At 42.2% G+C, this 27,859-nt stretch overlaps 2 protein-coding genes and 1 pseudogene across 3 annotated transcripts in view; 2 read left to right on the top strand and 1 right to left on the bottom strand.

Annotated features, from left to right (window-relative positions):
• PEX7 (peroxisomal biogenesis factor 7) overlaps positions 1–14,061 on the top strand; it is an 86,459-nt gene extending 72,398 nt beyond the window's left edge. For both annotated transcript variants that reach the window (XR_001825861.2, XM_017530453.2), the window contains one exon: positions 13,572–14,061. Coding sequence is in view for 1 of the 2 variants with exons in the window: in XM_017530453.2 (XP_017385942.1) it covers positions 13,572–13,640 (69 nt within the window). In the remaining variant the exon portion in view is untranslated. The remainder of the gene's footprint in view (positions 1–13,571) is intronic.
• On the bottom strand, positions 10,816–11,402 carry LOC108305712 (annotated as a pseudogene).
• Positions 14,062–19,655: 5,594 nt separating the features above from the next.
• On the top strand, positions 19,656–24,991 carry SLC35D3 (solute carrier family 35 member D3). The gene is made up of 3 exons (XM_017530452.2): positions 19,656–20,353; positions 21,258–22,213; positions 23,241–24,991. The coding sequence occupies exons 2-3, from the start codon at positions 21,775–21,777 to the stop codon at positions 24,041–24,043; spliced, it is 1,242 nt and encodes a 413-aa protein (XP_017385941.1). The 5' UTR covers positions 19,656–20,353; positions 21,258–21,774; the 3' UTR covers positions 24,044–24,991.
• Positions 24,992–27,859: the final 2,868 nt, after the last annotated feature.

Here is a 27,859-nt window from a genome sequence, read left to right as displayed (position 1 = left end):
TAGAGACGGATCTTGCTGTGTTGCCCAGGCTGATCTAGAACTCCTAAGCTCAAGCAATCCTCCTGCCTCAGCCTCCCAGAGTGCTGGCAATACAGGCATGAGCCACCATGCCCAGCCTAACATAGTCTTTAGTGAATGAATATCTAAATGTGTCCATGCTAGGAACATATAGCTCCAATAATGAGTTTTCTTTAAAATATTAATAGAAGTAGTTTTGTATATTTTTGTTTTGTTTCAGTGGAAGATGATTAGATTTGGTTCCTATTTAAACTAGTTCTTTAAATGTATTTTTATTTTTAATTATTATTATTATTGTTATTGGAGACAGGGTCTCATTGTGTCACTCAGGCTGGAATGCAGTGGTATATCATGGCTCACTGTAGCCTCAACTTCCTGGGCTCAAATGATCCTCCCACCTCAAGCCCCCACTCCCACCCCACCCTACTGAGTCACTGGGACTACAGGTATACACCACTTTTTAATTTTTTTGTAGAGATGAGGTCTCACTATGTTGCCCAGGCTGGTCTGGATCTCCTGGGCTCAGGTGATCCTCCCACCTCAGCCTCCCAAAGTACTGGGATTACAGGTATGAGCCAGTATGCTCAGTTAGGTATCATTTCACAATTCATCTCATGTTTTGGTTCAAATCTATATTCCCACAAACTTCAGTATCAGGTTTAATGGTTGGCAATAAATAAAAGTATTTAAGAATTCTCTAATGAGTTTGAAAAATTGGATTTTTGAAGATGGCAAGCATTATTGGTAGTTAGGATATTTGTGTCCTGTTCACCTTTTATGTCAGGTGGTATTTTCTGTGTCTGTCACAGACTAGCTTTAGAGTTGAAAAGAATAAGTGCCAGAAGCAGTCAGTGTCCTCAGGCATTAGTCTCTGCTGTTTCCTCATTGATGCTTTCATAATTGTATAATTTTTTTAGCTTACAATGATATAACAAGTCTTTGTTGTTTTCTCCAAGCCATAAAACATTTCCCAGGTCCAGCTCTGTAGGGTATTGGTGTGCTCCTTGGATGGTGTTAGGCTGTGTTTGCTGCCCTCTGCACTACATGGACACCCTGATAGGGTTGGGCTGTGTCCCCACCTAAATCTCACCTTTAATTGTAACTCCCATAATTCCCACGTATCATGAGAGGAACCCGGTAGGAAGTGACTGAATTATGGGGGCGGGTCTTTCCTGCATTGTTCTCATGATAGTGAATGAGTCTCATGAGATCTGATGGTTCTAGAAGGGGGAGTTTCCCTGCACAAGCTCTTTTTTTTTTTTTTTTTTTTGCCTGCTGCCATCCATGTAAGACATGACTTGCTCCTGTTGTCTTCTGCTGTGATTATGAGGCCTCCCCAGCCATGTGGAACTGTAAGTCCATTAAACCTATTTTTCTTCCCATTCTCAGGTATGTTTTTATCAGCAGCATGAAAACAGACTAATACACACCTCTTGCAATTATAGCATCCCTTTACTGTTGACATCTGCCTCTGAGCTCCCATTCCTGAATCACTCACTTTCCTATTCAGTTGTCTTTCTCTTGACTATGAAGCATTGCTTCTAAAAATCCAGCAAATGTAATGAGTAGGCACACTTCAGATTACTTTTTTTAAAAACTTCATTTCAACTCTTGGTCCTACTCAATTTACCTTTGAAGCCTTTCTGATTTTTTAGCACATCCTCCACCATATCTTTCCTCAACCTTTTTCAGTGTCAGTATCAGACATTTGACCTTATGTCCTACTTACTGTTAAAAGAGAGTTCCCAGGAATGAGCATCTTCTTCTGTCTCTGTCACCCCAAAATGTTTGCATTTTATCTCTCTTTTTTCCCCAACCTTCCAGTGGGTTCCTAATTTTCTCACTGGTTCCCTCATCCACATCTTTGCTTCTTCACTTATCCACTATTTTTAGATCTTCAATCCATTCTTCTATTTTCAAAGCTCTATAGGGCTTACCATTACTTCACCCCGCTGTCCTGTCTCACTATCAGTAAGTTCTATTTCTCTTCTATTATTAAATATCTAGAATTAGTAGATTGACCTCTTGCTTTTAGTTTCTCAGGATCTATACTCTCTTTTAAACCCATCTTCCTTTCATCATTCAATTGAAGTTAAGCCCAAAAAGATCACCAGTAAACTCCTGAAAACCAAATTCACCTTTTCTCAGATTTTTTTCTTATTTAGCTATATAATTTTGATATTTGAAAAAATCTTCCTCTCCTGTTTTTTTCAGTGCTACCATGCTGACCTCTTCTGCCTTACCTTTTTGCTAAATATCTTTATCACCATCACTCCAAAAGTGGATGTTCTCCAATATTCAATCTTAGCCCTCTTAGTTTGGTGCAACTTCTCCTTGAAGCTGTCATTTAATTCTATGATAGTGATACTTGCCCCATTTATCCAGTGGACTTTACTGTGAAATCTGAGTAGATGCTTTTCCTTAAGTATTCCTAACCTGGTCAATTGATTGCATTTTGGAACCATACTAGAGATATGGGAAGTCATCCTAGTTTTCCTGTCTCTTTGCACTTCCTAAATTCAACTTGGCATTGAGTTTATGAATTCTTTCTCACCAATATCTCTGAAATCCAGACAATGCCTTTCTACCTCCACTGCCTTAGATAAGCACTTATTTGTACCTTTACCATGGATTACTGCAAACAATCTCAAACCTGGTATCTAGACTTTTTCCATCATCCTGTCGATTCTCCATGTTGCTTCCAGGGAGAGGTTTCCATAATGCAAATCTGATTTTGTTAGTGCTTGACCTGAAATACATTAAGGGTAGGAGCAAGATGAAAACTACCATTATCACCACTGTAAATCAACATGGTTCTAAAAATTGTGTGGCCAGTTAGTAATAGGAGAAAACAAAATGGAGTAAATTTTTTAAAGGTAGAACATTTTATTGTCATTTGTACTTCAAATGATTGTCAAATTGAATAATCTAAGTATTAAATATATCAACTTTAAAAGTAATAATTTTTAATAATAATATTACTTAAAATAATAAGAGAGTCCAATGAGAAAGTCAGTTAAAATAAATATACAACATTGAATACCCTATAGGTATAACAATTATCAGTTAGAAAATAAAATGGGAAAAATTACGTTTACACGGCGACAAAAACTGTGTGTGTGTATGTGTGTGCGCGCGCGCGCGCGTGCGCGTGCATGTGTGTGTTTGTGGGTGTAGGATTCCAAAAGAATAAAAATTAAAAATATACAGGACTCTAGATAAGAAAATTATGTAACTTTGCTAAGAGACCTTTGAAAAAAGACTGGAATAAATGGACAGACATATCATGTTCCTGCAACAGAATACATTTTTCCTATTGCTGTCTCTTTTTTAAGGCATTTGTCATCCAATACAGATGCTGCTTTATCTGCCTCCTAACCTATCTTTCTCTCTTTGGAATTCATGGTCAATCACTCCTGTGATGCTTTTAAACCACTCAGATCATTAGCCTCCTGGCATACTATACTAGTTTTAATTTGCAGATCAATCCAGCTAAATTGTCGTTTTTATCATTGTCATCTTTGCTCATAAACCTTCAGGAGGAAGCCCATTCATTCCCTTCAGTGTAGAGTCTGAACTTTTAGTCTGGCTTTCAAGATTCAATATAATCTGTTTTCCTTTTTAATTTTAGTTGTCACCATCCTATGTAATTCTCTGTTGCAGAACAATTACATTTTGTTATTTGTCCTCTCCATGTTTTCACCCATTTCTCTTGCTCTCCTCCGTCTCTGCCTATGGAAACTATTTCTGCCTTTTTGACTCCAGAATTAAGTTCTTCTCTCCTTTCATTCCTCCTCTTCTTTCCTTCTCTGCTTCAGGAAATATTTTGTGTCAACTGTCTTCAGTGCCAGGAGATACACAGTGGATTAGTGTAAACTACCTGACACATATGTGCTAAATAGATATTGAATGAATTAATGAAAAGAATTTTTTTTAGTTTATTGGTCAACTCTCTCTCCTTGCATTTACATAAACTCCATAATGATAATCATAATAAGCCATATTCTCTCCTATTGTCACTTTCTATTGTAAGCTGGTTGAGTAAGTAAAATATGTTTCTTTAGCCCCAAATTTAATATACTGCAATATAATGTCTTGGCTGCTTTTTCAAAATGTAGAATTGACTGTGATTTTTTTTCATTCTGTCTATATCTTTCTGCCTGTTTCTCTTACTCATTTTTCCTAAAGAGGCCATATGTCATACAGATAATTACAGTAGATTGAACAAGTTTCCCAAGGGCAAAAGCAGTTGTCCACAAAATTAAGAAAAAAAGTGTATAATGATAAATAGGAAATGGAAGGCTTCTTAATAAAGTAAATCTCCTAATGAGTCATTTGGAATTCTTGGTTATTACTAACAATCACATTAAAATATTTGAGATAAGTTACCTTATCAGTTGCACATGTAAACATTTTAATAAAGTGGAGGGAATTGATAAAATTAAGGGATATAAATTCATTTTCTAAATTTCACATGTATTTAAAGTATCATATTTCCATTATAATGTTTCCTTCTCTAAAATCCACATTTATGGGACCATTATTATTGAAGATATCCTACAGTACATATGATTTGATCTACCATTGGTAAATTTTTATTATAGTCTTCTTAGTGAATGCTTGTTTTTTTACTGTCTTTGGATTTATGTAGTATTTAGTCCAGTATTTTGAACATAGGAAATGCCGAAATACTGGTTTAATACAGTTGCTCTCTGGCATTCCATGTTTGAAGACGTGTTGATGTACATGCCATGCATACCTCTGTTTAGAAATGAATAGGCTTTATTGACATAAAATAAATTTCTGTTCAGTTTTTCAAACTTTATTATATGTTCTGAAGAAACTGGCACATTAGTTCAAAGCAAGTAATTCATATTTCTTAGTGTGCCTATCCTTACAATAGAAATACTCATTTTGCTGTATTAAAGTGAAAATGAAATAATTAAAAATATAACTTATATGGGCTCTTACCCTGTTAGTTTATTTTTTTACTACCCTAGTAGATAGCATCTTTTAAAATAATAATGAAGATTCATTTCTCTTCAAATTTTACCTTAAGTAAAGAAATATAATATTTGACAAACCATTTTTTTCTGTAATGTTGGTAATTTTCATTCTGAGTTTTTAGGAAAAGATTGGCATTTCGGTCTTAAAGGAAATTCAGAAGGCCATAGGTATGAAATGTACCATAGTGGGGGCTTGTGAGTTAAGGAATAAATTTTCCACTTATATATGCTTGGGCAGAAGCAGTAGAGCCTGGAGACTTCTGCCCTTCGGTGTCCATATGCACACTCATACTGCTAGGGCAGAGGGTCAAACGAGATGCCTCGGCCTTCAAGAAACCCTACATGGGATTCAGAAAAAAAAAGAAAAAAAAAAAAGCCACCTTTTGAAAGATTGAATTTCATCAGAGGAGTTATAATGCAATTAAAACATTTAAATTGCCTTAAAACTAAAACTCTTAGTTCTTCATTTATCCTGATGTATCCCACTGCCTAGAACATTTTCCTTTTTTCCATTGTGCCCCTGACCCAAAAACAGCAACAAATACTGTCTGGCAGGCTCCTCCTTTAAGCCTCAGCTTAGATATTACTTCCTCCTGAAAGTGGGCACTTCCCTCACATTCCATTAGAATGGCCCCTTGCCTGCTTTTATGGGACCCCCATAATTCTTCGATCATTGTACATATTACTCTGCAGGATAGGTGTCTCTTTGCTTACCTGTCTCTTCATTATGATTAAGATCTGTGGGGCCAGAGACCCAGGACCATTATGTTTATTTTCATAACTTGTACATATTTCTGACACGGGGGGGGGGGTTCGTAATAAGACTTTGTTGAATAAGTGGATGAATAGATGTATACATGGATTATCTTTTAGATAGCTTTGTAATGCTGAGGAATATTTGACAAACAGTTCCTAGGACACAAAGGAAAGCTCCCTGTGAAACTTCTCTAAATAACATTCCTGAAATTAAAAACAAACAAAAAATATATATGTTCCATATCCCATAAAACTTGTTGCTTTTACCCCAGTCTCTGACCTCACACCTAATTGGATGCTTTTTATTATGTGAGAGGCTCACTCTGCTCAACAAAGTCTTGCAGAACACTATGGCTCACACATGGATTAGTCAACAAGCATTTATCAAAGGTATACTGTATATAGAACCCAAGGAATATGGATTTACAGATTTAATCAAGATACAGTTCCTGACTCTTAATAAAAAATTATTTTGAGGTTTAGCTTTTACAAACATACATGAATGTTATTGGAAAACAGAACTATATTACCTAGCATGCTTTTGCTTCCTCGTTCATTGTTATAAAGCATAGAGCCTAAGTTATTTTGCCGGTATTACAATGTGCTCAGCTCTGATGCTTGAAATCCTCTGCTCCATTTGTTCCCTTTAGTACAGATTTTGTTTTTTGGAGTTTTTTTTTTTTTTTTTTTTAATCTTTTTTTTTTTTTGCGGTTTAATCTATAAACCACCTCAGCCCATTTAGAACTCAGCAGGGTACAAGTCTCAAGGAAAGTAAATAAAAATATTGTCATTAACCATAGCTTAAATGATTAATAAAATTTTCTCATGTCTTTCAGCAGAAATTCTGGATCCTGGCTTATGTAGAGTAGGACCAGGATGCTACATAAACTTTTGATTTAGGAATGCTTCAGGGAGGACTTGGGTTTTTGTTTAAAGATAGTTCAATCATGTTACCTCTAAGTCCTCCTCCCAATTCTGTCTCCTCCTATCTCATGTTAACCTATCAGATTTGATTCTTAAATTTTAAATAAAAATGTAAAAATATGGCACAAGGTGTTTTCCATTATATTAGTGGCATATTCTTATTCTTTCTCCTCAGGAAAGGAAGAGAATTCTTCCTTAAGAAGAATATTTCAATCCGGCCAAGTTTTGAATTTATTTTAGTCAACAACAAAAAAATTCTTGCACAAGTATCTCATCTTAGTTCACATGACAAAACCCAGTTAAAAAATTGATACATGTCATACTCTTTATCAGAGGTCCTCAGTTCTAGCTGAATTTTGGAAAGGGCCGCAGACGATTACAATGCCCAGCTGAAGAATACTCTGGATTCATGTTTGGGGTCAGAGGTTGAGAATCTGAAGAAAATTATGGATTCTCTCTCCCTTCTCACCAGAATGAAATATACACAAAATGTTGCATGTATGGACTTTCTGAAGCCTATCTGTAGACCTTGGCTTCAAGACCCCAGGCTGTATATCAGCCCAGTGTGGAACCAAGATCCCACTTGGAAGCCTGAGGCAAGGGAGATGGGGACCAGTCTGTGTGACCGCCAGGTGATTCTCATGCACACTAAAGCTTGAGAACAACCACTTTCTAGAATTGCCTCCGTTAAACTAAATATAGTTTAATGTATGCCTTTGGTCTACCAGAGAGTTGAGATGTTGGGTTTTTTACAGCCATATGAAGTAAGATATATTTTTTTATAAAGCTGTTCTGTTGGCACTGAGTAATTTTTGTAATAGGGGCCTATTACATATTTCTCTTATAGTCAAGTACTAGAAAAAACTTTTATATCCTCTGATGAGCTGCTAAATTGATCATATCTGTGTATCTTATATAATTATTTGCCTTTAATTTCATATTCAATTTTAGCAGTTATTCTCAGCCTCTTTTTTAAGTATAATTATCTGCCCCTTTTCCCCATTTCATAATGTTTGTTCTGTTAATGAAGCGGTTTTTCTGTTACTCACTGTGTATGTCCTATAAGAAAGCAAGAGTTATTATGTTTCGTTGAAATAATGGTTACCCCTTTGAGATAGTAAACTGAATCCCCGTATGTGACCATGTTAAAGGATAATTTTCAAAGTGGTGACATGACTCTCATAGTATGAAGATGTATCAAAGATTTTAGTTAACTCGTTTATGTAACTCAAAGATTTTACAGCTAGCTTAAAGGAACTGAAGAACAGACACAGGCAATCATTGAGTGCTGAAATGAATTTACTAATAGGTGCAAAACTGGACTATCTACAGGGAAATAAGACCTAAAGTTTGGAGTCATCTCTTGCAGGAGTTGGGGGTGGCATCAGTTGCATCTCTAGAAGACAGCATTCCCTTGCAACTTTAATGGATGGGAATCATTTGCATTGCTGTCGGTTTTCTGTAATCTGCAGAGTTGTAAAGTAATCTAGTCAGAAAGTGAAATGCACAGAGCTCTGTAGAAGCAGGTAACCCATATGGTCCCTAAAGGAATGCCAGCCTCCCCCTGAAAGGACACTTACTCATCTTGTTTCTGGTTTCAGTCTTTCACAGTTTTTCTGATAGCAAGATAATGGGCAAAGAAGTGGGTTCACATATAAGGGACTGAAACTGACAAAGAGAATCTTGGGTAGGTGGGAAAGGAGATTCCTATTATCATCTTTCTCATTCTGTATCCTGAGGCTGGCCTTGAAGGAGTCTTCAGGGGCAGGTATGCATTCTTGGGGATGGGAGGGGAAGCTTTTGTCATGAGGAAGCAGTCTGGGAGCCAGGAAAGATGCGTCTTTGTTTGACAAGCTAAAGAACGAGTGTCCCTCATCCTATAAAGCAGATGATTATTTATTTTCATGCCATTTTCATTACTTACTTTTTCTGTTAACACTTTTTTTTTTTTAACAAAGTCTTTTTTTTTTTAATGTGTGTCTTTTTGTTAGCCCTTATTTTTAGTACAGTCTTTTTAAAATGTCTCTTAGGCTGACCACAGACAGATACCATGGAGCATTAAGAAAGAACCCGTGTTTACTTTCAGCTCTGGAATTAGAGGGGAAGCAGTGCTACCAGAAGCCAGTGCAGTGGTGATGATAGTGACTAAGAGATCCCTTGGGGATCACATGGCACAAGAAGTTTTTCCTTACCAGGAAGTTCCTATAGTGGCAACCTTGGAGAATCTGGAGCCTCTTTGTTAATGAAGTGCTTTTTTTTTTCTTACCTTGTTATTATTATTTTCTTTATTGTTAGCTTGTTTAAATTTGTAGAGCCAGATAGGGTTTAATTAACAAATAGAGAAATGTTATTTGCATCAATTTGAATTAATCTATTCATAATTTTATATCATTGCAGTTTTAGATCTAGCTTATATTACCAATTAAGTATAGATTTATGAACATTTGCTGAATCAGTGGCCTTGACATTTGGTAGTTATTATGAGTCCTGAGTAAATAAGAATCTGGATTGAAGAGTGCTGAATAAGGTTGTGGAAACACAATTTATAGATACCTTGCACTAGAAACCTAAGTATTATTTCTCTGATTCTCTTCTCTCTAGTAGTTGATGTTTAACATGTGGAAAGGCCCAACCCTTGAAAAAATATGCATAGATGAGACAGGTATAATTTAATATAATGATCTTTGTGTCCCATGGTATAAAAACTTAAAACTGCAAGATTAGGCAAATAATGATTTTCATTTTGCCTTTTCTACGAGGCACTGTTTTTAGTGGATACATTCAACAGGTTTAGATTCTGGTTGTGGCTCTGCTACTCTAGTGTGAACGTGAGGACAGAGTTAATCCCTGAAATCTTAATCTATAAAATTAATTTGTTGAACTAATATTCATTGAGTTATGTTCTAAGAAGACATGGTCCATGCCCTCAAAGAGCTGAAGACAACTCTTTGTCTTCAGTGGGTAAAATACGTACAATCAAGTATTATGGGTACTATGAATGGCTTTGTAGAGGTGGTGATGCCTAAACTGATTCTTAAAAAGAGAGACATCTCTGGCAGAGCAAGAGGGGACAGAGGAGCCGACAGAAAAGGAAAAGAGTTGTTAAGGGGAAGGGATCAGTAAAGGAACAAGAACAAAGAGGCATGAACAGCATACTTGGATTTGAGGTGTGAGCCTGGTACAATGAGAAATGAAGAAGTGGGCAGCAACCAGATGTTGAAGAGTGTGGTTTTTAAATTTTTTGACTAAAAAGTTTCTAATGCTCTCTGTAATTTGGATTCTGATCTCAGAACATTGCTAGTCAATGATAAGGAGTTAGTATTACTCTGATTAATTTGAATGGTTCTTGTATTCAAACTTAGTGATAGCTAAGAAATTACATTAGTCAAAACGGGGGTTCTCTTGTGTAATTTTCAGCCTTTGTAATAACCATGAAAGAATGGGAAATGGAGTGCAAGTAGTTTTGGTCAAAATCTCTCTCTTGCTACTTCATCTTTCATATTTTTTCTTCTCTTTTTTCTACATTTTTTTCTTTTTTAATTGTGGAAAACATACAAAGTAACACAATAGGATAATGAACTTCATTACTTAGCTTGAGCAACTATCAACATTCTTATTTTATTTATTCCTGTACTCGCACCTCTTGTTTAGTTATCGTTAACATTATTTTTACTATTTTAAGGTATAATTAACATATATTGAAATTTACAAATATTAGACATTTTTGACAGATCCCAATTATTTGATCACAACATCCCAATTATTTGATCTTTCTCCCAGTTTCCTTTTTATGCCTTTCCAATCTCCCCATCCACACCCCTCCCTCCATGTGAGTAGAGTAACATTGTTCTGATTTTTTTAACCTTAGATGAGTTTTGCCTGTCTTAGACTTCTCTATAAGGAACTCTTCTGTATGTTCTCACTTGTTTCTGACCTCTTATCTATGAGCTTCATCCATGGTGCTGAGCCTGTTAGCAATTCCTCCCTTTGTTTTGCTGAGCACATTCTGTTGTATGAATTTACTCCGATTTGTTATTGATTTTTTGTTAGTTGGTATTTTGGTTATTTTCCTTTTCTTTTAACTGCAAATATATTATTTAGTCATTTTGTTTACAGTTGAAACTCTGGGAATTCAAAATAAACATCCTTGCCTGTGAGCTTCTTCTTATAGACACCAGAAAAAGTTTCAACCTTGTGTTCCACATTGTTCTGCTGTGCTCTGTCCAAATGAACGTTTATGAGCCGACTGCCATCCAGTTTCATGCGGATTCTCTTGCCCACAATTTTGCTTGGGAAGACCAAGTCCTCAAGGATTGCGTCATGCACAGCTGTCAGAGTACGGCTTCTGGGACACTTTTGCTTATTTTTTGTACAGCTTTTTCGAGTTGGCTTAGGCAGAATTCTCCTCTGAGCGATAAAGACAACATGCTTCCCACTGAACATTTTCTCCACTTCGCGTACTAGCCAGACTTGGATTTTCTGGAAAGATTTTAGTTGACGAATGGGAACAAAGATTATAATAGCTTTCCAGCCACCACCAACTTCAGTTTCCTTGGCTGCCGTAATATTCAGCTCCCTGAGCTGAGCCTTGAGGCCTGAGTTCATCTCCAGCTCCAGAAGAGCCTGGGAAATGCCAGACTCCACTTGTCTGGCTTCTCGCCATTGGGCTTCACGATCTTGGCACTCGAACTGAACATGGCTTTCTCTTTGGTGAGCACCGACTTAGGAAAAGACCCAAATCTCACAGGTGCACGTCAAAATCCTGCGGCAGAAGGCTTTTCTTTTCTTTTCTGTTTTTGAGACAGAGTTTTACTCTGTCGCCCAGGCTGGAGTACAGTGTCACTATCTCAGCTCACTGCAACCTGTGCCTCCCAGGTTCATTCGATTCTCCCACCTCAGCCCCCCTAATAGCTGGGATTACAGGTGGGCACCACCACACCCAGCTAATTTCATGTATTTTTAGTAGAGTCAGGGTTTCACCAGGCTGGTCTCAAACTCCTGACCTGAGATGATCCACCCACCTCGGTCTCCCAAAGTGATGGGATTACAGGAATGAACCATTGTGCTCAGCCTTGTTTTTGATTTTTTTGCTATTGTGAATGAAATTGCTATGAACATTCTTGTATACATAGTTTTGTAAACAAATGTATTCATTTTTCTTGGACAAACATCTGGGAGTGGAATTACTGGGTCAAAAAATAAGTATGTGTTTAGCTTGGTAAGAAACGGCCAAATTGTTTTCGAAAATGGTGGTACGGTGTACATCCCTACCAGCAATACATGCAGTCACAGCTGTTCCTCATCCCTGCTGACATTTGGTGTTGTCAATCTTTAATTTTAGCCATCCTAGTGAGTAGATGATGGTATCTTATTGTCATTTTTATCTGCATTTCCTTCATGCCTAATGATGTTGAGCATTTTTTTATGTGCTTACTTTTGCCCATCATTTTTATTTGATTTGTCTTTTATTATTGAGTTGTATTGGTTCTTTATGTATTCCGGATACAGTTATTTGTCAGGTGTATATTTTATGAATATTTTATATAACTGTGTCTTGCTTGTTCATTTTCTTAACAGTGTCTTTTGATGAGCAAAAGCTTTATTTTTGATTGAGTGTAACTTGCCAAATTTTTGTTGTTATTACTTTCTGTATTCCTAAAAAATCTTTTTTTACCTCTGTATTGAGAATATATTTTCCTGTTTTTTTTTTTTTTTTAAAAAGAAAAGAATGCTGTTCCCCATCTTCCCACCATCATTCTGTTACATGTTATTCTGCTCAGTCTATTAGTTATTTCATATATTTTTTTCTAAAAGTGTTATACTGCTTGCTTTTATATTTACGTCTATGGTCCATCTCAAATTCATTTTTGTGTGCAAAGTTGGGGTCAGGATTCACTTTTTTCCATTTGGGCATTCCATTGTTCTACCACCATTTATTGAAAAGACTTTTCCTTTTGCTCTTGAGTTGTTTTGGTACCCTGGTTGAAAAACATTGGTCCAAGTGTAGGGCCTGTTCCTGAGCTCCGTTCTCTTCCTTTCGTCTCCTTGTCTTTACCTAATCCTGCACTGTCTTGGTTACAGTAGTTTCATGTTAAGCCTGTAGGTCAGCTAATGTTAAGTCGTGCAGCTTTGCTGTTTCTTTTCAAGATTCTTTTGGCTAAGTCCTGTACATTTCCACATAGATTAAAACAAAAACAGCCTCATCCATTTCTATTAAAAAACTAGTATACAGAAATAAAATTGATTTTCATCTATTAATTTTATACCCTGAGACATTGCTACACTCACTAAATTTTTAATGCATAGTTCCTGAACACCATGGACTTTCTTCCCTTTATGTTTCCCTATGGCTTTGTAGATGTGAATGTCCTTGTCTTTTATGTCTGGCTCCTACAGAGGGCCAGTGGGAATGCCATGGCATTGTGATGTTGTCCAACACTGTCCCAGTTGGAATCATAGAGTCCCCCTAAGAGTCTGTTAGTGCACCTTCCACACTCAGTCTTGAATGAGCCATTTTTTGAAGGCAAGAACTTTACTTTATCTTCCTCTCTATTCCCACAATATTGAGTACAGCATCTTGTCGACAGTCTGGGAACGTATCTTTTCAACATTTATCTCAGATGATGGGGTGAAGGTGGGGAACATTCTTGCAGGAAACCTCAGTCAATTGGAAATAATCCCTGAAATGTATCTTAAAAAAGGGAAAATAGACCTTTTATCAAAAACTTAGTCCTATGTTTTTCTTATTCAAAATATGTTTACTAATGGATGATTTATGACACTCTAAATGACTTGGGCTTTTACTGCTGGTTTTGAATTTTTGTACATCTAAATACATTTCTTCTTATTTCATTTTTGTTTTATAGGTGGCTGACTGTTCTTGGGATGAAACGATAAAGATATATGACCCTGCTTGTCTTACTATTCCTGCTTGAGATACACTACTCTGGTTAGAGACAGAGGATGTTGGCTGAAGAACCGCTTAACAGCGAATAAATTAACTATGGAAAACATAGACATTATGATTTTATATGTTATTCAGATTTCAAATATTTCAAATTTACCCTCGAATCAGTTTTGAGGGAGCTGATAAGGACTTTGGCTCACTCATTAAGCCTGATACATAAGCCATATTACTTAAAATTCTAAGGAATAATTAATGTTATGTTATATCTTGTAATATCTATTAAGATGTCTCTGTCATAAAACGGATTAAAATAGGGGAGATCAGTAGATTATACTTATATAGATAGTGATATGTTTCATTTTTAATTTATGTCATTTTGATGTAAAATATAATCACTGCTGTGGATAAAAATAAAAATAAAGCATATCTGTTGATCATTTATCATTTTATGACTTCCCCAAAAGACTTCTCTTTGTATTACATTGTATATATGAAGACAGTACTATATATAATATAGATATATCTGTGATTCAGTAACATGGCACTAGAATACATTTAATTAATTTATTTATTTAGTAGCTGTTTATTGAGCATCTACTCAGTGTTTGACATATAGACTGAATGAGATTCTCTCAAGGACTGGTGCCATGCTTTAAGAACATGGAATGCTGTGAGCTAAGAGCTTACTTTAAAAAAAAAAAAATTTATTCACATATTTTTAGATATTGTACCCATGACTGTATAATTTTGTCTTCTCACTCCTCTAATATCAAAATTTTTCAAAACTGTCAATTGAACAAGTAGTTTTTGGTCCTACTAAGGCTTCTAGCTGTTGCCCTTGAAACCAGCCCTAAGTCCTGCTATACATGCTCCTTGCCACATCCCTAAGTTTTCTTGAAAAAGCTCTAGGTGCAGATGAACTGAAAAAAGAAAAACCAAAAAAGTAGGTTAAAAGGGAAAAAGCAAAACTACTTTGCATAACACGTATATTTCCTATATAATAAGATATGCTATAAATGGCAACAATTATAATTCTTAAGTTCTTTTTTTAAAGAACAAAATATGCTTGTAATAATCAGAGCAAAAATAAACTAAAATATATGTAAATTGTCTTCTTTATATATTTCCTTGTTGTTGCAGAAAACATTTAAGCCAACTTAAGATATAAAAACAAAACAGCATAAATTAAAAGGTGGAAACAAAGACAGAAAGCAGAGCCAGGAGTGGGGCCTGAGTATACATACCTCAAAGTCCTGTCCAGTTACCACTGACTGGGCCAAAGAGTTGCTACTAAGGTTTCTAGCCTCATACATGGGAAATCTGATCAGTTACACAGTTCAGTGCCTATGGCCTAGAGGACAGACTCTGTCCTAGTGCCAGACCTGGCCCTAGCACCGTGTCTGGTACACAGAAGGGGCTCAGCAACTATGTGTTGAATGAATAAATGGTCTCATGGAAAATTTAAAAAAATTTTCTTTTTCTGTTTTTTGAGAAGGGGGCCTCACTGTGGGGCCTCACTGTGTTGTCCAAAACTGGTCTTGAACTCCTGGGCTCAAGTCATCCTTCCACTTCAGGCTCCCAGTAACCTGGGACTCCAGGCACAGGCCACAGTGTTCAGCTTCTTTTTGATTCTTAGATCAGCAATACAGATTGCTTTTGAGAGACCCCATAAAGAAGACACGGCTTAACCTAAGTATATTGCAATGAACATGGTGCTCAACCACATCCTGAGAGCTGTCACACTGATGAGTTTCACAGAACCTTTTCTCTTGCTGCTTGCCTTTTAGGAACAAATGGCGTTATACCAAGCTGTGGTTAGTAGAAGTGGGTCCACAATGGGTGTTCTCTGTATCAGCAGAATTTGTGATAGACCTTTAAAAGTATCCGACCCAACCTAGTCAGACATGGTGGTATACGCCTGTAGTCCCAGATACTTGGGAGGCTAAGGCAGGAGGATCACTTGAGCCTGGGAGGTTGAGGCTGCAGTGACCCAGGCTATGGCATTCTGGCCTGGGTGACAGAGTGACACTTTGTCTCAAATATATCTAACCCAGATAATATTTGTAATGAAATTTTTTCTTTATAGAACGCAAGAGATTTTATTAACAAAATGATCTATTATGTATCTTTTAAAACAAAAACTTGTAATTTAAAAACTAACCTCTCCCTTGTTTTATTTTTTTCCCCTCTATTCCAGGGATGTTAGAACACTGGCTTCATGATATATAACTCAGGTTCTTGGAGTCTGTCAATATGAGAGTGGATGAATGCTTATCCAGTTGGTTCCCTAGAACTAGAATTGGAAAACTCTAAGGAGCAAACCTGGATTCTTTCCTAAATGACAATGTGCAAGATTTTTGAATTCTTGGTAACTCACAAGCTAAGCAGCTTTTGGACTTTAGAGGATGACCAGTCATTCTTTCCAGGTTGGGAAATCAGCATTTGTCCCCTGGCTGCTGAGCTCAGCTTTTATCTGCCTCCCCCAAGCTCCTCCTGCACCTGCAGTGACAGAACAGCACTAAAGAGTGGATAGAGGAAAAGGGAACTCAGTTACAGATCTGTGATCAGGGCACCGTGTGAGATGCTTTATATATGTTATCACTTTTAATCCCTATAACATCCCTGCAAGGTAGCCCTCCTTGTTTTCAGGACAAGGAAGCCAGTGTTCTCAGGAGTCATAGTAGCCAAGAAATGAAACGAATTTGAAATCTGGAATGATTGAATCCAAACCCATGGTCCTGCCACATAGCCCCCTTTTCTTAGGAATAACAGAAATTGGCACACTGAAAAATAGTTAAGGTGTAGAACTTCTGGTGAGTAGAACCTGATTATTCCTGAGAGATTTGACAGAATTGAGTTTCCAAGTCTCAAGAGCTAAGCTGAGCCTGAGTCTAGTGACCCTACCAGGTCCATCAGGTTCAGGGAGATCCAGGCTGAGTCAACTGTCCTTTCTGCCTTTGGCACTTCTTAACTGTGTATCTTAGTAATAATTTGGCTCTTCCAAAAATGAATTAAAATTTCTTACTTAACAGGCTTCTCCTTGTGTATACTAATCCACTTAAATGTGTTTTACTTTCATGTTTATACTGAATACTCCCAAATCTATACACCTACCTTCCCCACCTGGGTTTCCCGCAAGCCTTTGCACTCGTTTTGTTCCAACAAACTCACTTGCCCACTAACCCAGCTTTTCCTCCTGCACATGCTTTTTCATTTGTTGTCAAAAGTCAAGCTATTATAAAAGATTCATTTGGGTCAAGCTAAAGACCTAAACGCCATCCTTGGTTCTTCCCTTATTCCCACTTCTCTGCATACATCAAATGATGATCTATCATGGATCTTTTGAAACCAAAGATAGCGCCTAAACACCGCTCCCTTTATCTCTTCCCCTCAATCCAACCACCATTGCCCCAGTTCAAGCCATCATCAGCTTTTCTCTGGACAATTGCAGCAGCTTCCTAAATGGGGTGTCTGTTTCCAGTTCTGTGCCCTCAGAGCCACCTTATTCTACACAGCTGCCGGAGACTGATCTCAAATGCAATCTGATTACATCAATTTCAGTATAAAACCTTTCTCTGCTTATAAGACTGCCTATAGGAAAAAATTCAAGACAACTCACCAAGCAGCCAGGGTCCTCCAGGGATAGCACCTGCCTCTGTCTGCAGCACCGCCCATCTTTACGCAGCACCAGCATGCTCACAAATTCCTCATATAAGTGATGCGGGTTTTCAGCTGGTCCATGTGCCTGGAGTGCCCTGCTCTTGGCTTGGTAAATTCTTACCCATTATTTAAAAGTCACATTAGGTTGTGGGCAGTAGCTCAGATCTGTAATCCCAGCACTTTGGGAGGCCAAGGCAGGTGGATCACCTGAGGCCAGGAGTTCGAGACCAGCCTGGCCAACATGGTGAAATCCTGTCTGTACTAATAACACAAAAATTAGCCAGACGTGGTGATAGGTGCTTGTAATCCCAGCTACTTGGGAGGCCGAGGCAGGAGAATCACTTGAATCCAGGAGGCGGAGGCTCCAGCCTGGGTAACAACAGCCGAGATCATGCTGTTGCACTCCAGCCTGGGTTACAAGAGCAAACTCCATCTAAAATAATAATAATAAAATAAATAAAAGTCACATTAAATAACTAAAGAAGATTGACAACATACAAAAACTAAAATTGCAAAGTACATCACTAGCAAAGCTAAAAGAGGATATAACAGAAAGATATACTTCGTTTCATTATGCTGGCAACATATATAGAGTGGATGGTTAATAGCCAAACTTTACAAAAAGCTCTTAAAAATCACTAAGAAGGCTGGGTGTGGTGGCTCATGCCTGTGATCCCAACACTTCGGGAGCCAAGGTGGGCGGATCATGAGGTCAGGAGTTCGAGACTAGTCTGGCTAACATGGTGAAACTCCTTCTTTACTAAAAATACAAAAAATTAGCTGTGTGTGGTGGTGCACACTTGTAGTCCCAGCTGCTCAGGAGGCTGAGACAGGAGAATTGCTTGAACCCTGGAGGCAGAGGTTTCAGTGAGCCAAGATCAATACGTTGTACTCCAGCCTGGGCAACAAGAGCAAAACCCCGTCTCAGTTACTCACCACATGGGATTCTCCATAGGAAGAATGCTCTACAATGTGGCATTTGGCTTCCCCAGATTCAGTGATACAAGAGAAAAAGGACATCCAAGATGGAAGCCTCAGTGTTTTATAACCTAAAGTCAGGAGTGAACTCCATCACTTCTGCCAGGTTCTGTTAGCTGCACAGACCAACCCTGGTACAGCGCAGGAGGAGTTAACATAAGGATGTGAATGGGGAAGCAGGTATCACTGGGAACTATCTAGAAGGTTAATGCCCATAATACGCTTTTTAAAGTAGGAAATTATAGACAAATGTATATGATATCCTAGTTTTGTTGTTTTTTTAAAGGAGGAGTTTGTGTGTGTATAAACACAGATACAAAAAAGACTGAAAGGTTCCACACCAAGCACAGCAAGCTCTGTGCAGTAGGCTTGGGGATGGTGAGCACTTATCCTTATTTTATAATAAGATTTACTTATTTATAAATTTGTTTACATATTTATAAATTTGCTTTTCTTTTATATACTACAATGAGCATGTGTTACTTTTACAATTAAAAACAATGAAATAAGTAAAGATTTCAAAGAGACCATATTTCCTTCTCCAGGAAGCCTTCTTTGCTACTGCTGTCAAGTTGATGTACTTGTCCTGGTGCTCCCCTCTTTTCTGCCACACAATCCCACTGTTGCTAAGGACGAAGCCAGTGTGTTCATCTTTGAGCCCTCTGTGGCTAACAGACTACCTAGCACAAAATACCTGTACTGTATGTTTGTTGAATGAATGGATAAACTAAAAGATTTATTTAATGACATTAGTATTTATTGAGTGGTTCCAAAGATGATGTGTTTGAGTCTAGACCCTTGGTACCCTGATACCAGTAGGTCAAATAGCTATTGAGATCTACATTCATGTTCATCTTGATAATTTAATTTTGCTAAACATGTTATTCTTAATTTTTCACAATTTTTTAAAGGAGCTCATCTAGTATCTGGTTTTGTGGGAGATGGGAGTTAAGGTGTTCTTTTGAAAAAACAACAACAACAAAAAACCCTTATAGAAAAGAATTATATGCAACAAAGTGGAGAAAATATTCTGTTTTATGCTACTGTAGGTTTCAAATATTAAGCTAAATTGTCTTGCCTAAATGAGAAGAGTAAGATAGCTGAATCAGCCCCAAATCTTTTACCTAATGTTAGTATCACAAATGGATGCAATTATAATTGCGGGCAGAAATGAATCATTCCAAAAGTAGGTCTGTGCAGCCACTTTTTTATATTAATAATATGCACTTAGGATGGCTTAAAGCAGTTATACTTTCATTGGAATGGACTCTAGAAGCAGAAATCTGTTATTTGCTGATGTCTTTAAAAAGTTAATTTTCAGAGTTTTTAATCAATATTTTTGAATATACAGTTATACCACCACACAGAATGTGAACTCCTGCTTCAGACTTCATTATTTCCTAAATAACATCAACTCTAGAAAAATAGAGTCACTTAAACAGTCAGCGGCGTGTAACCACAAGTTTTAGCAACAAAAACCAAGAGCTCCCCAGAGAACCGGAAGCACGTGTTTCAGTATAATGCTTTCCAACCATTCCTGGAAAGTTGGTACCCTGGGCCATTCGCAAACATTTTCTTGGGTGCCCACCTATCGGGGGCAGGGAGGTGACCTCCTAGGCGCTGGGCACACGAGCTGGTGGACTGATTGACATCGAGCTCTCTCGAGCTCACCGAAGTGAGCACTCAGAGCCCAAAATGCTGGCCCAAATGAAGGGCTGCCTAGGTGCTGCTGATCTCAGCTGTAATTTTTTTTTCTTCCCCTGTTGCGGTAAATCACGACTTCAACACCTGGGCTGAAGTGTCGCATTCAGCACAGAGGTGGAAGTAAGGGGCAGAAAACAGAAGAACTGAGAGAAATGGATCCTGTGTATTAAGACAACGTGATGCAGCGTTAAAAGGTTAGGAGGCTGCGATCCCCGGGCTAAGAAAAACAAACGGCTGGCGGTGAACGACATGGGTGCTGGGGAGCATTGATCTTGAACCTTTCCCTTACAGCCAAATCCTGGCCAAGGCCACAAATTTCAGATCGCCTGAAAACTAAACTGGCTCTTGACGGTGACCTCGGCTGGGCGAAACCCTCTGTTGCTGATGATTTAACTACAGGTCCGCAGGTTACTTTCCAGGGAAAGAAATGAATTCTGAATAAAGAATCACCGAAGCCTTACTCCCTCCACAAAATTAGAATTCCCTTTTTCTCCTAGTCAAATAGGAAACTCACAGTTCCCAAGTTCTGCGGTGCAAAGGTGTACCCTGGTCCAGAGAGGTGGTGACTCCCCCACCCCTCCGCCTCCCGGTTGTCCTGCTTCCCAACGCAACCCACGAGGGTCCCGCAGGGTGAGGGTTCTTTGCAATCCCTTCCCTGGGATCCAGAGAGCGCCACGCGGAGTCTACCTGCAGGATGAGGGGCCCCGGGTTCCCGCCCCCTTCCCCTCTACTCCCCCACTCTGCGAGCGCAGCCAATCTTGCCGCCCGCGCTTCGGGAAGCTCGCCCCCGAGCTCCTCAGTTCCTGGTGGTGGCTACTTGCGGTAGAGACTTGGTTTCCGCGCGTTTGCTTATTTATATATTTGCCTTAATTGGAATATGATCCCCGCTTCCAGGCTCCGCTCCCGTGCGAGACCACTGCACCCCCCGAAAGCTTCCCCGGAGCCGCGCGCATAATCCCAGGACACCCTCTGGAAGGCACGCGGAGAGCGGTGCGCGTGGCCTGGCACCGGAAGGGGCCCTCCTCTGGGCACCGAAGCACCCCGGGACAGCGCCCCGGGCCGCGGGTTCCTCCTGCGATGCCCGGGCGTCGGAGACGGGATCGGGAGCTTCGGGGGCCCGCCGGCACCGACGGTTTTCGCTTCCCTGGCGAGCAATGGGACGAGGTCCTGCCGCTGCGCGGGGAGGGACTGTGGGTGGAAAAGCTGCTGCAGCGCCGGGGCGAGGGGGCCGGGGGCGCAGTCACTTGTTGCGACCAATAAACGGCGCTCGATCCTGATGCGCTGTTGTTTCTAAAATCTTTAGCTGTGTCCCGGGTCCCTCCAACTCAAGCACTTCGGCCGGGAAGAAGGGGCAAGCGAGAGCCTCTGGCTCTGTTGGGGGAGAGGGGCGCCGCGCCCGAAGAGGCCCCGTCCCGCCCTGCGGCAGCCGCCCCGGGGCACCCAGCCGCCTCCTTCCCTCCGAAGAGCGTCCCTGACGGTGAAACCGCGCGGGACACAACCCATCGCGGCTCACCACCCACTTACAAATCGCTGTCGCTAGGATTCCCGCCACTCCTCTCAGTCCGGCCCCCCCACCCCTGCCACTTTTCGGAGTCCCCCGCCCTCGTCACTGCCTCCCTGGAGCTGTGGGGCAGTCGGACGCCGAGCTGCCGAACCGCTAGATCGCCTGGCCGGAGCTGCCCTCTGCAGCCGAGCCGGCGCCCCCTGCCCTTCGCCGCCGCGCCGGGCGGGCGCCCCCGCCGCCCTCGCTCGGCTCCTCCCGGCTCCCTGCGCGCAGGTCGCGGAGCTCCGCCACCGCTGGGTGCGGCGGGGCCGGCGCGATGCGGCAGCTGTGCCGGGGCCGCGTGCTGGGCATCTCGGTGGCCATCGCGCACGGGGTCTTCTCGGGTTCCCTCAACATCCTGCTCAAGTTCCTCATCAGCCGCTACCAGTTCTCCTTCTTGACCCTGGTGCAGTGCCTGACCAGCTCCACCGCGGCGCTGAGCCTGGAGCTGCTGCGGCGCCTAGGGCTCATCGCCGTGCCCCCCTTCGGCCTGAGCCTGGCGCGCTCCTTCGCGGGGGTCGCGGTGCTCTCCACGCTGCAGTCCAGCCTCACGCTCTGGTCCCTGCGCGGCCTCAGCTTGCCCATGTACGTGGTCTTCAAGCGCTGCCTGCCCCTGGTCACCATGCTCATCGGCGTCCTGGTGCTCAAGAACGGCGCGCCCTCGCCTGGGGTGCTGGCGGCCGTGCTCATCACCACCTGCGGCGCCGCCCTGGCAGGTGAGCTGGCCTCGCGCCGACCCCAGCCGACCCCACCCACCCCGCCCAGCAGGGAAGAGACCGCGGGGTTCACTGAGTGCAACGCCCTCACTTCCAGATGGGGAAACTGAGGCAGATAGCTGCGGAGAGCTTTGAGAGTGGTCTCTCAGCTCGCAATAGGGACTTCCGGGACCCAGCCAGCCCTTTGCAGCTCTCCGGCTTTCTTCTCCCCAAGTCCTCCTGCCCCCAAGGTCCTGGCTTCCGACCCTCACCCCTGCTTCACCCGGATCGCTCTTCCCACAGCCCCCTCCACTGGTCTTCCCCGGTCACCCCATCCTCCGGGAGAGGTGGGAGAGCCGCCTGAGCCTGGGAGCTAGAGTCCTCCAAGCCTGGACCGACCCGGAAGGAGGGGGCCGTGAACTTCCTTGGGTCACGAAGGGCTGGAATGGGGATGGGGGATGGGGGCGAAGCTTAGGCTCCCGGGGCTACTGCAGAGTGGCTGGTGCCACGCGGGGGCTGCAGGCCTGAAGCAGACCCAGGTGCTGAGTGAGACGAGAGGCCGGGGCAGGGGGAAGCTTCACTGGGGGCCAGGACAGGCGTTCTCCCCAGCGCCTGGCCCGCTCTGGGTTACAGGCCACTGGCTGAGGCTTCCTCTTCCTTTGGTGCCCCACGGGGCAGGGGCTGGGAGGTGCAGGTACCACGCGCCGGAGTGACTTCCGTGTCAGCTCGGGAAAGCCACAGCACCTTCCCCGAGGGCATGTGCGCTCTCCGGGACCTTTGTCGTGGACAGGGGAAGATGGGGTGACCCGGGGACATGGCGGGAAGGCGCACTAGACACTGAGTTTGGCTGTCGCATTTGACTCAGGTGGCCGAGGTACGACTGGGGTCTGTCACTCAGGAATCCGGTGGGCAGAGCTGGGGCGCGAACCCAGTCTGCTTTCCCTACCCGACGCGTTTTCTCCGTGGGTGCCCCCGCCCCACGCCAACCTGCTGTCTTCTCTCTTTTTCCTTCCCGCCCGGGCTCGGCTGTCCTCCTCCTGCGCCACAGGAGCCGGCGACCTGACGGGTGACCCCATCGGGTACGTCACGGGCGTGCTGGCAGTGCTGGTCCACGCCGCCTACCTGGTGCTCATCCAGAAGGCCAGCGCCGACACCGAGCACGGGCCGCTCACCGCGCAGTATGTCATCGCTGTCTCCGCAACCCCGCTGCTGGTCATCTGCTCCTTTGCCAGCACCGACTCCATCCACGCCTGGACCTTCCCGGGCTGGAAGGACCCGGCCATGGTCTGCATCTTCGTGGCCTGTATCCTGATCGGCTGCGCCATGAACTTTACCACTCTGCACTGCACCTACATCAACTCAGCCGTGACCACCAGCTTCGTGGGCGTGGTGAAGAGTATTGCCACCATCACGGTGGGCATGGTGGCCTTCAGCGACGTGGAGCCCACCTCTCTGTTTATTGCTGGTGTGGTGGTGAACACCCTGGGCTCCATCATTTACTGTGTGGCCAAGTTCATGGAGACCAGAAAACAAAGCAATTACGAGGACCTGGAGGCCCAGCCCCGGGGAGAAGAGGCGCAGCTAAGTGGAGACCAGCTGCCGTTCGTGATGGAGGAGCTGCCCGGGGAGGGAGGAAATGGCCGGTCAGAAGGTGCGGAGGCGGCAGGTGGCCCAAGTGGGCAAGAGGCCAGGCGTGGCCCCCGAGGAGTCCTGCTGGTGGCTGGGAGCTGTGAAGAAGGGAGCAGGAGGTCGTTAAAAGATGCTTACCTCGAGGTGTGGAGGTTGGTTAGGGGAACCAGGTATTTGAAGAAGGATTATTTGATAGAAAACGAGGAGTTACCCAGTCCTTGAGAAGGAGAGTAGGTACCTTGTGCATACACTTATTTTATATGTTAGAATGACATGTTTTCATGAGAGGCCTCCCCGTTTTATTCTTTGCGGAATGGGAAAGGGAAGAAAAGAAAGAGGCTGAAAGGTACTGACAGGTAGCCACAAATTTAGCACCTGTGTGAATTATTTAGTGTGACTTCACCTGAGGCATCACAGAGACAAAAGAATGTGAAGGTACTTAACAAAGTAAGGCAACGGTTTCTGCTTCAGACTCCTGGCACATTTATTTTTTGTCATTATAGCCATAACTAAATATCTGCATGTACCAAGAGTCCCTAAGCCACCCCCTCCAAAGATGGAGTGTAGAAATGAGACAGTGCTTAGTAAGTTCAAAGATGACATTCAGGGATGCATTTTTGATGACAGAACTAGTTTTTATCGCCAAGCGGGCAAAGAGTATATTGCTGAAATGATATATAAATATACTGAATTGATGTTTACTGTGTATAGTCATCTGAAATACCATATTTACTCAGATTCTACTCACTCGTTTTTTAAAATAAGTGTCCAACTATTCTATTATATGGTGATAGAAACTGTTAAAGCTATTTTGAAAATATGAGTTCTTAGCGTTAATCATGAAGTCTAAAGTTTGCTTTTAGTAATTATTTTGAAAGTTGTTTTGGTTCATTGCTTTATAATATTTATTATTGAATGCCAAACCTATTCTCTTTTTCACTGTGTCCAATATTCTTTCAAGCAAATGCAATGGCTGGAATATAATTCAGAATTAACTGAAACCCAGTCGGAAGAGGGCCACCTGTAAAGCAATCCCTTTCAAGTTGCACTGCATATCCCCAACCACGTTACCAAAAGAGCAACTGCTATATTCACATTATGATATTTTTCTATCTTAACTTTGTCAAAATAAAGTATGAGTGTAACTATTAAAAGATACATTGTTAGAAATTTATTTTAGACACATGTTCTCTTGTTGCTGTATAGTGGTTTGTGTCTGCCTCCAATATGTGGTCACAGTATCTGGTGGGTAGGGACCACACCATTGGAAACTTGCTAAATTAACAAAGCTATTTGGTTTGAAACAACAACAAAAACAGAAACACATCTTCCAGTGAAGGAAGCTGTTAAAGGCCTGGTGCAGTGGCTCATGCCTGTAATCCCAGCAACCTGGGAGGCCAGGGCAAGCAAATGGCTTGAGCTCAGGAGTTCAAGGCAAGCCTGGGCAACACGGCGAAACCCCATCTCTGCAAAAACACCAAAAATTAGCTAAGCATTGTGGTGGGCATCTGTAGTCCCAGCTACTCAGGAGGCTGTGGTAGGAGGATCACCTGAGCTCGGGAAATCAAGGCTATAGGGAGCTCTGATTGTGTCCCTACACTACAGCCTGGGCAACACAGTGAGACCCTGTCTCAAAAGCAAACGCACGCACAAACAAAACACGATAAAACACTGCATCGCACTGAGGCATGAAAGCCATCCACACCAGACTTCACTTAATATGGAATCTGAGAAGTAATAAATGTTCAAACCCACCAAGGAGGAAGCTTTCTGTGAGCTCCAGGCAGGAGAGATACTTTGAGAATGAGGGGGCCCTCTGATGTGCCAGCATGTTGCTGAGATTCCCAGAGAGCAGCATCTTATATTTTTCTTTCTTTTCTAAAAATCAAAGCAAAGCAAAAAGCAGAAGCAACAATGAAGTTCCGGCTCCGTCCGTTTGGCTCCACAAGTGGCTGAGCAAGTGGAACTGTGGTTTGTGATTGGCCCTGGTTTGCTGGTTTCCACAGGCAATTGACTGTTGCCAGAGGTGCATCCACCAGCCATTTAAGATGTAGGAGACCTCACATGCTGCAGTTAGAGATGGTTTGTCAGGGTTACGATGACTTCTTCAAAAATAAGCATTTATTTTCATGCTAACATGCCAAAGAGCAACATCGTGTTACAACTATAGAAAGCTGAGAATTAATGAAAAGCAGCAAAGTTGGATGAAGTATGTATTTCTTGTGGACACCACTGCCAGATAAGTGGACAGAATGATTGTTTTTCACTGAAAAAAAAAAATCTCCATTGGTTAAAAATGTGAGTTTGCATTTTTTATAGCAAAAAGGATTAACTCTTTGCTGTCAATGAACTTGTGGAGACACTCTATTGGACTTCTCTAGAGAAACAGAACCCATAAGAGAGTGAGATTTTAAGGAAGTGGTGATTGTGGGGCAGTCTGAGTCTATAGGCCATGCTGGCAGGTAGGAAACTCAGGCAGGGTTTCCATGCTGCAATCTTGAGGCAGAATTGATGTTGCTACTTCTGGAAACCTTACTCTTTGGTCTGTAGGCCTTCAGCTAATTAGATGATACATCTTACAAATGTCTTCGCAGCAACATCTAGACGCTATTTGACCAAACACTGGATACCACAGCCTAGCCAAGCTGACACATAAAAGGAATCCTTCCTCCACTGTCAGTAGCACTGGAGGCAATCCAAGACTCTGGTTCACCCTGACCTTCGGGCTCTGGTAAGGCCTTGCATCAGGCAGGCAGGGGGCTTCTGACCGGCTCCCGGATATCGGTATAGGTGGGACCTCACTGGAATTCACTTGCCACTGCTGCTAGACTGATCCAGTCTTTGTCAGTCTACCCCACTCTGACAACTTGGATTCTCCCTTGTTTCTGAAATTACACCCCCACCCAGTACCCAACTGGGCCCCTGCTTGGACAACCTGTCCCTATATCAATTCTTCATGGCTGAGGCCCAGCCTCACGCTTACCTGTCATTTCCCAACTGGAATCTGTCTCTAAAACATAGCTTGATGTCAGACAGACCTTCTCAATGCTGGCCCCCCAAATGCTGTCTAGCTTTATTTTGTTTTATTTTATTTTATTGAGACAGGTCTTGCTCCGTCTCCTAGGCTGTAGTGCAGTGGTGCCATCATAGTTCACTGCAGCCTCAAACTCCTGGGCTCAAGTGATCCTCCCACCTCAGCCTCCTGAGTAGCTGAAAGTATAGCTGCATGCCACCACACCTGGCCAATTAAAAACATTTTTTTTGTAGAGAAGAAGGTCTCACCATGTTGCCTAGGCTGATCTCGAACTCCTAGTCTCAAGCAATCCTCTTACCTCAGCCTCCTAAAGCATTGGAATTATAGGCATGAACCACTGTGTCTAAGCCTAGATCTCTATGATTGAGGATGAGATCAATCAGAAAGATCAGTCACACTGGGGCAAGGCTGGGGACAATGGCTGACACTTATAATCCCAGCACTTTGGGAGGCTGAGGCAGGCAGATCATTTGGGCCCAGGAGTTCAAGACCAGCCTGAGCAATATGGCGAAGTCCTGCCTCTACAAAAAATACAAAAAAAATAGCCAGACATAGGGGTGTGTGCTTATCGTCCCATCTACCTGGGAGGCTGAGGGGAGAGGATCACCTGAGCCCAGGGACGTTGAGCCTGCAATGAGCCGTGACCATGCCACTGCACTCCAGCCTGGGTGACAGAGTGAGACCCTGTCTCAAAAACAAACAAATAAACAAACAGATAAATAAGAAACACTGAGGCAATGACTGCCCAGAACTGCGTAGGTGAGAGGGTGCGTGAATGTTACTGGGGTTGCTGAGCAGAGCTGAGCACTGACCTGAGCTCCTGTGAGAGGAGCAGTCCTACAAAAGCAGTCACTCACTGTCAGAGGACACCGTGGTCTAAGTGACTAATAGCAATACTTCACGAAGACAAAAGTGGGTGAAACTCTTAAGTCCTTAACTGACTGAAGACTTTTCTGCATTTCAGTTTGGGAATTTTCTATTGCCCTACGTTCAAGCTCACTGAT

This window comes from Cebus imitator, unplaced genomic scaffold (assembly GCF_001604975.1).
Source record: "Cebus imitator isolate Cc_AM_T3 unplaced genomic scaffold, Cebus_imitator-1.0 Scaffold65, whole genome shotgun sequence".
In the NCBI taxonomy this organism is placed as follows: domain Eukaryota; kingdom Metazoa; phylum Chordata; class Mammalia; order Primates; family Cebidae; genus Cebus; species Cebus imitator.
The sequence above is the reverse complement of the archived record's forward strand: the minus strand, read 5'-3'. Positions and strand labels throughout refer to the sequence as shown.